The sequence below is a fragment of the Dermacentor silvarum genome, unplaced genomic scaffold (genome assembly GCF_013339745.2).
Source record: "Dermacentor silvarum isolate Dsil-2018 unplaced genomic scaffold, BIME_Dsil_1.4 Seq5802, whole genome shotgun sequence".
Classification (NCBI taxonomy): domain Eukaryota; kingdom Metazoa; phylum Arthropoda; class Arachnida; order Ixodida; family Ixodidae; genus Dermacentor; species Dermacentor silvarum.
In genome coordinates, this window is record NW_023606463.1 from 10,447 (window position 1) to 20,779 (window position 10,333).

The 10,333-nt window shown below is 42.7% G+C and overlaps 1 protein-coding gene across 1 annotated transcript; it reads left to right on the plus strand.

The window, feature by feature from the left end:
* The first annotated feature begins 1,486 nt into the window (after positions 1-1,486).
* Positions 1,487-9,811, plus strand: LOC119435261 (tyrosine-protein phosphatase non-receptor type 1-like). The gene is made up of 3 exons (XM_037702175.2): positions 1,487-1,723; positions 2,253-2,349; positions 9,709-9,811. The coding sequence occupies exons 1-3, from the start codon at positions 1,667-1,669 to the stop codon at positions 9,801-9,803; spliced, it is 249 nt and encodes an 82-aa protein (XP_037558103.1). The 5' UTR covers positions 1,487-1,666; the 3' UTR covers positions 9,804-9,811.
* Positions 9,812-10,333: the final 522 nt, after the last annotated feature.

Below are 10,333 nucleotides of genomic sequence, written 5' to 3' on the forward strand. Positions count from 1 at the left end.
GGGAGGTGTTATCGATGACCTCGCGAGTGCATGAATTTGGGCGCTCGTTCGCCACTAAAGTGGGCAGCTTGCGGTAGTTTGTAGCCGTTACTGTGACGATAATGTGAGCGCGATGATTCGTTTACAGTACTAGTTATCACCGTGTAATCGTCCACTGCGGTCCACTAAGGCCAGCGTCGAGCTAGCGCCGCTCTCATTAGCAGTGGACCGTTGCCCAAGCTGACCGCACTTGGTCAAGTTGCGGACAGTTTTCTTGCATCATAAATGCATATACACGACGTGTGGGTACACATCGCCGGAAAGAAAAACACGGCGCATCTATTTATGAAAAATTGTTTTCCTTAAACTATCAAACAAGCTTATTTCTAATTGTATACAATAATTCGAGCAATCATTTTAGCGAGCAGGCGGCAGTGCTCATTGAGCGCATAAAATTGCTTTTATTTTCGAATGCACTTTCAAGTTCATACATTTTATTAGGAACAGCATCGAAACAAAAACGATGTAAAATATTGTTGCAGCAGTGAAAAATAGGCAAAAAGGAGCCCAACCGAAGAATACTCGAACAACTGCACAGATTCCAAAAATATTACAAAGCTCCCTGTTAGTGCATGCAGGAAATATTTCTGTTTACAACAATAACAATGTATACAAAAAAAAAAACTTTTTTTTTCACAGAGCACACACTAGATCACTTTAAGAGCAAGCTTAAGAATATGCAGTACGGCGAAATGAAAAAAAAAAAAAAAGCTCTTTGCCGTGAACGACGTGAACGAAGTCCCTGATTATGTAACGCGGTTCAAAGTGCAATTCGCACACGGCACATGTTTGGTCAAGCTTCTTTTCTTCACAGTGTAAGTTCCTTTCCCACTGTTGTCTCCTTGTGGGACGCTGAAAAGAGACGCCTTCGGCGAGCCTGCCCGGCACCCTGGTGCAAAACAATAATTGCGCCGGCGACTAGGCAGTTTCTTAGCGCACCGTAGAACGAGCACAAAGGATGTCCGAGGACGTTGCAGAGACAAGTCGACGAACGTTGCACTTTACAAAAACAATCAAAATCAAGTCGATTCGCGTCCTCGTGTGCAGACTGCAGCAAGCAAATGGCAGTGACAGGAGCGCACGCGCTGGCACGGGTCTTCAGGTGGAACTAGCTCCAGCGCCCCTAGCGGCCTCCGGCTCCGGCGACATACGCGGCTTCAGCTGGAAGCGTGCGCCGCATAGGGCAGAGAGCACACTACCCAATATTCTAGTACACTGTAGCTCTATGGGAGTGTCCGCCCGGTCCGCCCATCGTTAGCCACCATAGCTGCGGCGGCGGAGGGTATATTAATGACATTCGGTGCCTTACTTTCCAGCCATATTTCAGATGTGAGGCATTATAAGTAATATTACTTGTTTCCGAAAACTGAAGACATTAGGACTCCACGATTTTCAACTTGCAAGTGGCGCTACAGGCGCTACGCGGCGAAAAAAAGAAAAGAAAAAGAAAACAAAACAGGAGCGTGCTCTCGTGCGGCGCTTGCATGGCGATGTTCGATGTCCCTTGTGAGCAGCTAGGCTGGGAGCCTGCTCGTTTGTAGGTGTTATCTTCAGTGATGATCATTGTGTGCAGGGATGTCTTGATTGCCGTGTGTCGCAGGTAACGCGCCTGATACTCATATTCAGGATGGAACAGGAATTCCAAGAAATAGATTCTAAAAACTCTTGGAATTCAGTCTACCAGGTAAGTTTACCGCCGAGGTAGTAACCCGCTGTCGTAATTCGTTATTGCCGTCGTTGTGCGGTAGCGCGATTTCTCATTTCCAGAAGGATACCATTAATTTCTTAAGGAACAGTTTATGGTAGCTGTTTTACAAAGTGGAATGTCTTTTTCTCAAAGTTTGGATCGAATTTGGAAGAGTCGTTAGGCCTACAGATTAACAATGTAACGCTTGTAACCCACGCACGTACGAAGCAAGGACCACTGGTGACGTTAAAAAGTGCTGGCTTGCGTCCCTTGCTTGCAGGCTTTCTTTCTTGTTGAAACTAGAACTCTGATTTATGGGTAGCAGGGGAAAAGTTGCACTTGCTTAAGAAAACTGGGACACTAACAGTGATACGCAGCTGTCTCGAGATTGACTGGTCGCGACGCCAGTCGTGTTTCTGGCTCCTTCGCTTCTCAGTTTGCAGGTCGATGGTTTCAGCGTTTTCGGAAGCGTTTCCGGCTCTCTATTTTGCCGCCTGTGCCACATATTATTTCTTTGATGTTGCAGAAGATCAGGCACAAGTCCAACAGCTATGACTACACGTGTAAAGACGCAAGACGAATGGATAACAAGAGCTTAAATCGGTACCGAGACGTAAATCCATGTGAGTAAGATGGGCCACCACACATTGTCACTTGGAATTTGAAACTTGGAACCTTTGTTTTGATGCTTAGCAGGGCAACACAACTTAGCTTGATGGCTGTGCATTCTCGGAGCTTGTCAATTTTACCAGTGACTTTGCTCAAATACTGGAATTGTAAAGAAAAGCGTGTTTCGCGGAAACAAAGTGGGAGACTGACAGACAGGGAGGGATATGATTTGGCCTAGCAAGCATTTGCGCTATGGACATAGCGTGAGCATAGCGTCTAAAGCGCTTAATCTGGCACGAGCGCGTGAATACAGTATTTTCTGTGTTGCATGTGATGCACATGTTTGGGAAGTACCCTTGAATTAGCTACCTTGCTCGCAGTGTGAAAGCTACATGGTGTCACATGCATGGCATATACCCTATATGCTCTTAAAGAAGGAACCTTTCATGAACCAAGAAAGGACTTGGAGCTGACAAGAACCTCTGGTAAAGCTAGGTAACATGGCCAAAAAATGAATAGCGGCATTTGTTTTCTATATCCATTCTTTATGTGAATTGGTGAATTGGACTACTAATGTTGATGAGTTCCGGTAAGGAACAAAGTAAAACAAACATAGGTCGGGTGTGTTACGAGATATGCAGTGACAGCATCCTTGCTGTTTGCATGTTCTACAGGAGATAAGTCATTGTTTTTTGTGAATAGTTGCAGAAATTGATAGATTGACATCATATTTGGTAGGGTAGTAAAGCTGCTGACCGAAAATGTGGCTAATAAGTATTAGACATTTGGCTTTTGTATGGAAGTTGAAACATATATGTAACACATTTTTGCTCATGTCGTCCGCTTTCTTTTGAGACATATCTTCAACATGATTGTGTCATAAACAATTTTTGTGAATGAATGGTGACAAAGCACTGTTCATAACTGAATATGGCAAATCATTCCTGCAGAAGCTCGCAAGGTGAAGGAAAATTGGTAAAGGGAAAAATTTTCATCCACCCGACTGTAGCTCGAAGCTACAAAGAAAACCTAAACTACAAAAGTTATTGAGCAGCTTTTGTTTAGTGTGAAATGACCGTATGTTAACCATACATTTTATATGTTAATTTTGAAAATGAAATGTGGCTGAGTACAATGCAGTGTTTCGTGCATCATAGCATGATTTTTACACGCTTTGAAAGCTGCGAAGTGTTAATGAGATGCAAGAAGGCAAAGTATAAATTCTTTGATGTGTTGTTTTTGTACCCTGATGTTGCATGGGATTTTTTTTCGCATCGTGAAAACTGTAGTGGCAAGTGCCGAAAACCTCACCACTAGCTATCTGGCTGGCTTTGTTGCCTGTGCTTTTTTTGCTTTGGTGCCCGTGTATGAGGTAGGAATGAATGTTCACTACCTTTATGTGTGTCACACAAGCGTTCTTGCATGTGGTAAAACTGATCTAATGGTAAAACTCAATCCAGATTGAGTGTTGCCACGCAATCAGTTTACAACACGCTTGACTGTAATGGGCTCATATCAATCTTTTTCAATCGGAATATAGATTCTTGAGCATAGTCGAAGATTGCCAGATGGGGGCGAAATGCGAAAACACCCGTGTACTTAGAATTAGGTGCACGTTAAAGAACCCCAGGTGGTCGAAATTTCCAGAGTCCCCACTACGGTGTGCCTTATAATCAGATCGTGGTTTTGGCACGTAAAACCCCATAATTTTTTTTTTTCGAAGATTGCCATTAGAATGCACGAGCCTAGTGAGTTAGGAGGTACAGAACAACATAACCAGAAAAAAGCCATCACATTAACATATTTTTACTCAGTATAATACATAGATTTGGAAATTCATACTTGCACTTAGTCACTAACAGGATTAGTAGAATTAACTCTTCTCTCTGCCATCAATTAAATGCATAAAATAGCTTTTCCCTGCTAAACATGACCTTCTACATTACTTTTACTGTATCAGGCGCATTTAACTATGGCATTCCAGTTTGAGGGCATCTAGAAATGTCTGATGTGTGTCATATAAACTGGAATTCACATCTTGATCAGTATTCATTTGGACTATGTAGCAGTGTCTTGTTTCGATCATCCTTGAAAATTATGATGCAAATTTGACTTTGATTAGGATTAAAACTGCCTATATAACAGGGGGTATCAGTCATAATGCCTGCGATGCTTTCTTTGGAAGTTGTGTAGATGGAACCCAGCATGCTCAAAGCTATATACAGATTGCATATGTGGCACTGTGCCATGATTGCCCACATTATCAGTGGGATCAGCAGGTCGTGAGTGTAGGCTGGTAAGAGTGGCCTAGAATCAAGTTGAAGGAATTGCTGCGATATTGCGGCCTTGTTTACACGATGCCCGACCTCCATTATTGTTGGGATGCACCACTTGTGCAGTGGTTCATAAGCAATAAATAGTAATGGATTAAAGAATCCTTACAAAATACAGTCCCTGGAATTTAACCTGCAACTTTGTAATCCATATATACCAGCGATTAAAGGTGGTATAAAGCTGTTTGTTTGAAATCTTGGAGTGTTGGAGGCATAGTGTATGGCATGAAATGATATTAGTATTGGCAAATAAGAGACACTAAAGTCACATGTCTAGTTAAAGTGGTAGATTAGTGCACGAGAACATTTAGGGCATCAATATTATCGCAAACAGGGCTTTAGTAATAAAGAAATTGAGGCAAATGCAGGACACGATTAGAGACTCCCCAGGACATTCAAGTACTAGCCTGATGACGAAGACACTTCTCATTATAATTCTCTGACTCGTACTCAACCACTTGTAATAAAAATATAATTGTATTGCATTATAAGACGAAAGAAAATGCTGCTTGTCCAGTTCTATCTGATTTTTAGAAAAATGTACTAATTGACGTTACCGTTGACGACGACGCAGGCGGTCAAAAGGTTTTGCTTTCTTCATTCTGTGCAACCTGCGCTTTCGAATTTGAGTAGTTGTTATTGCGTAATGCTGCGCTGGTTTTGCTGGCTTGCGAATGTGATGTCGCGGGATTCTTGAACGATCCACGGCACTTGACCAAGAGCAGCTGCAGTGGTGAATTCAGTGCTCTGTCTTGGCTCAGTTTCCCCACGGCCGCTCGTTGGCATTTGGCGCAGAAAACCCTAGTGCCGTCTCTCGGCTGCTGTTTTACTCACTGAAAGGGCGGTGATGGCATATGCAATGTCATCACTCCCTGCATTGGGGGGGGGGATGGGCGATTTGAATTGCGCTAAAGGTATGCGTTCCGTCAAAATTTTCTCATTAAGTCTTTCTTGGCACAAAACAAGCACAACGGGATTTCTGGAGATTTCTGAACAGTTCACGTCGACTTAGTATTTCCTTTTAGTGTCCCTTTAATGATGTGCTATAAATGCAATGGGCATATTTTTTTGGCCATCTCCTGTAGATAGCAAGAACCCTGGAAAGGGTAGTGCGGGGGATGTAGGAGGAGACAAGTATGGCACTCCCCCCCACCTCCCCTTGCATGTTTTGGACAAACCCAACTAGTCCGCGTAATGCTACCAAACTGTGTTTCAAATGAGTACAGCTTGTTCGTTATGACTGTACCAGCATTTTGCTACTCTTTTTAGTAGGGCTTACTTTATTTTATGCATCATTCATAAATGAATGCACCAAAGCATGCTGGCAACAAATTATTGAAAGTGATGGCGATAGCAGGCAGCTGGAAATGTGGCTTTAGCACCAAGAAGATTGGTTGGTGCAATCTATTCAACCACGACACTGGAATATGTCTACAACATGTAGTAGGCTGCTGCAGTAACTGCATAAGTTCTTCATCCTTTGTTGGTCCTCCTTTTTTGGTGAACATTGTCGTCACTTCACCATGCGCACACTCCGATTGTGTGTGCTGAACGACCACCGTGGGTTTGAGCAGCACAAGCCTCCATGTAAACAGGGTCCTGCACCCATTCTGGGTGCTCTGTGTGCCAGTGGTCTGCCGCGTGTGTACCCTTAGCCAGTCCCAGCTAGGGGAAGGCGAGACCATGCATGCAGCAAGGCGAAGCTCTCTGGAAAGAACATTTATTTATGAAGCTGGAGTTCGATAAAACAAGGTTAACAATGCTACTTAATCTGAATCTAATTGCTATACAACATGGCCGAATGGTCGCCGGTGGCTGCTGCGCACCCCGACAGAGAACGAAGAACCCAGTCTAGAGTGGCCACCTATCCTCCGGCCAGTGCCTGCCATCCTGCACCCCACAGAAGACAAAATGGGGAAAAAGAACAGATGGGGGCCATGATTGGAAGGCCTCGCTCAGGACATCGAAACGACAGAAGTGCACGGGCGCGCCGAGGTCGTGACCTTGATCAGCCGAAGTAACCATTGGCCGGCGACGGACAAAGGGGTGGCTGCTGGCAGAGAGGAACACATATGTACTCTCTGACGTCTGGATGTGGTCTCTGCAGGCCCTGTTTCGCATGTGCACGCAACGGCTTGAATCCGGCCAAAACATGGCCAATAGGGCAGCGGCTTCACGCAACTATTGCGAGCGCTCGAAACCCCACGTCATCTTAATATCTTTGGTGCACGATTCCATGCATCAGTGACGTCACTCGCTGTGGTGGCTTAGCAGCATGGTGTTGCACTGCGAAGCACGAGGTCGCGGGATCAAATCCTGGCCGCAACGGCCACATTAGAATGTGGGCGAATGAAAAAAAGCCTGTGTCCCGTGCAATGGGGGCACGTTAAAGATGCCCTGGTGGTCAAAATTAATCTGGAGTCCCCCAGTATGGCGTGCCTCATAATCAAATTGTGGTTTTGGCACGTAAAACTCCAGAATTGATGTCATGTTGCCACTACTTCCTGATATTTGTGACCTGTAGAGGTATAGAGGTACCCTTGTAAGCACCCCCTACATCAAGAAGCTTCATTATATTTGGTTTGCATTTTAAATTTGTTTTATTAGTGGTCCAGTTCTGTTTGTTAGTTACTTAAGGAATGGCTGCCTAATGCCATCATTACGGAATTGGCAGCTATCTGATAAAGCAAAGTGAGACAAAAATTTTGTCAGTATTCCTTTAATGATGATGTTTTACTACAGTGTGTCCTCTCAAGTATTTTTGTGTGCGTTATAATCCCATTGCACATTGCGATGGTTGTCAGTTCCCTTAAAGGAGCTTTTGTGATGCTATCATCTTTAATTAAGAGCATGTTGGCATGGCCAAGCTGTATCTGTAAGTCTGGTTCATTATAAGCTCATCATTGCATTTATTGCCATTTAGAAAAGAAAAAAAAAATGAATGGGTGTTGGTGGCAGGGGCAGATGTGAAGCAGCCAATAAGTGTATTGACATAGAAAGGTGTACTATAAGATTTGGAGAAAGTTGTCAACACCCTTTAGTCAGAGGTGTTCGTAGTTTTCCTGTGCCATCTTGAATTCTGTGTAAATTTTCTTAGACTAAGAGGGGGCCACTGGTATACTTGATATTTCATGATAGTACAATTTTATAAATTTTTACTGCATCATTGGCATCAGGAAATCTGGACAAGTAAAGTAACCTAGGAAATATAATTACATTTTCGCATTTGCTGCTGTGTCATCATTGATGCAGCTCATTCTTCTACATGAGTTTCAAAGCTGCAGCATGTACAGTCCCATCGGAAAAAGATTAGCACAAGTGAACTGGCGGCCGGAGCGGCAAAATCACGAAATGCGGCACAAGGGACTGGTGGCCGGAGTGGCAAAATCGCGACACGTTTTCTGATGGCCACCCCTGCCGCATGTCGTGATTTGGCCGCTCCGGCCACCAGTCCATTCTGCTAATCTTTTTTCCGCGGGGACTGTACATGCACTAGAATGCAGTCATATTGTGTCATACTTGCCAGAAATAAGCTCAAGAGCTGTCCTCTTATTTTTTTCATTCATGCTTCAATTTACGTTGATAAAAAAAATATTGTTGGCCCATAGCAGTCTCACTGTGAGGCATCAGTGTTACACAGGTATATAAGAATTTTATACCTAATTATGATCTTGCAATTAACCCCTTCAGATGCCCGTTAATTCTATCAAATGAAAATTTCGTTTCATCACATTTCTTCACAATCATGAAACCGTACAGCTGCAGAAGAAATTCAGAAATTTCAATTCTTTATTGAGTTTTCTCAAAATTAAAGAATGTGGACTCCATGCGAAAGCTCTTTATAGAAACATCAGATATGAGAATCTAACTATTTTTTGTCTAGCATTCTTGGAAAGCACCTATCCAGACGGTTGAAATATATGCCTAATGTAAAATGTGGAAAAATTGGCACTGAGAGCAAACATCCAGCCCTTTAGCTTCCTACTCATTTTACGAAAACGTTCTACACATATTTTGCAGTATAGGTCCAATCAGAAGTGCGATATGCTTGAAAAATATTTTAAATATTATAACTTTAGTCAGTGCTTTTTATTTCAACGCACTACCTTGCGTGCACAATTGTGTACGTAGCACATAAGGCAAGCCATGGTTGCTCATTTTTAAAATGTTCTAACACAGCATGCTTTCTTTGGTACTACGAACTAGCAGTGTGCTGTCTGTTTATGCACTGTGCTTTTGCTCTACCTCTGCAGCATGATTTCACAGGTGGCATTAATAACCCGTAACCCAAATGCTCACTGGCCAATGATATGACATATATGATGTCAGTGCAGTTATACTTTGTAAAGCCTAGCACTATGGAAGCCTAGCTTGTGGTACTTTGTGGGGCTACATTGTGAGACCTTGACATAATGCGGCGCTTGTGGATGCTTTAGAAATGTAAAGGTTCACGGAAGCTTGTTAGATTTGGTGCAGTCTACTGGGACACATTATGGTGGTGCTGCTGAAGAGTGAGTGTCATTGAGCACTGATGCAAAAAGAGCAAGGTTCTGGCTAGCCAAAGTTTGAGCTTTGGATGCCGCATTACCAAATTTTTTTCTTGCACATTAGACACAAAGAATGAACAACTCAGTGGATGTAAGTGTGCCATTCTTGTTGTCTATGTGCTAGCCAGCCAACAAGCCATTAAACACATTAGGGTATGCTGCTAGAGGGGCTCTCAGTCATCGCTTAGATGCACCTCTGCGCATGCACTTGTGAAGAGAGATCCAGTATGGTGCATGCAGAATTGCAAATTACATTTAGGTGTACATATTGCTTTATTTTTTTTCCCCATATTAATTCTTTCAGGAACCACTAGGTGAGGTCTTGACATCAAATAAAAATGCTTTGTTGAAGGGCTATGGCAGCATTTTGTGTTAATTTCTTTTTTGTTCTTCCCTTCTCCCTTCTTTGTACCCTTGAATTTGCAAGTTAGCTAAGATGATCAAAAGTGATTCAAAAAGAAATTGGGCTGAATCAATGCTTATGCTTTTGTAGATGACCACAGCAGAGTCATCTTAAAACGAGGGGACAAGGATTATATTAATGCCAGCCTGGTTAAAGTGAAGGCAGCTAATCGCACCTACATTTAACTCAGGGAGTTTATTGTGTCTTCCATTTGTTGAGCCTTTGGAAAATATACGCATAGCAGTTCTGAAGAAGTTGGGCAATAAAATTTTGCATTTGAGTGTATTGTGCACGTTGTAGTATTGGCTTATTTATTTTCCGTGCTTTCTCTTTTTGCTTGTTTTCTAACACAGTGTTGGGAAACAGTGTTGTTGCAGTTAAACAATTAGCCCATGAACAGAGACTACTAAATCATTCTGAAACTGTTACAGGGCTTGTCAAGGTGTTCAGCATTTGATAATTTGCCGAGGGTGAATAAAATAATTATTGGTTACATTTTACCACAATATCACTATTGTCAATTTCATTGTATATTGTACAGGCTGAATAACTTGAAATCCTGCAGCAACTGTGTAAGAAACATTGCGACAACTCTGCACATGCGTTGAGAGAAACTGAAGTCTTTATGTTGAAACATGTCAAAACGACTTTGGGTATGTTATACTTCTGTTTCTTTTGTAGTTATTGACATATAACGGACGTGACAACTTCAATT

What these genes read in the sequence shown, in the direction of transcription:
- LOC119435261 (XM_037702175.2), top strand. Translation starts at nt 1,667, where the DNA reads ATGGAACAGGAATTCCAAGAAATAGATTCTAAAAACTCTTGGAATTCA. An exon ending in CTTGGAATTCAGTCTACCAG is followed by an intron (nt 1,724 to 2,252) that starts GTAAGTTTACCG and finishes TTGATGTTGCAG; the next exon opens with AAGATCAGGCACAAGTCCAA. An exon ending in GTACCGAGACGTAAATCCAT is followed by an intron (nt 2,350 to 9,708) that starts GTGAGTAAGATG and finishes ATGCTTTTGTAG; the next exon opens with ATGACCACAGCAGAGTCATC.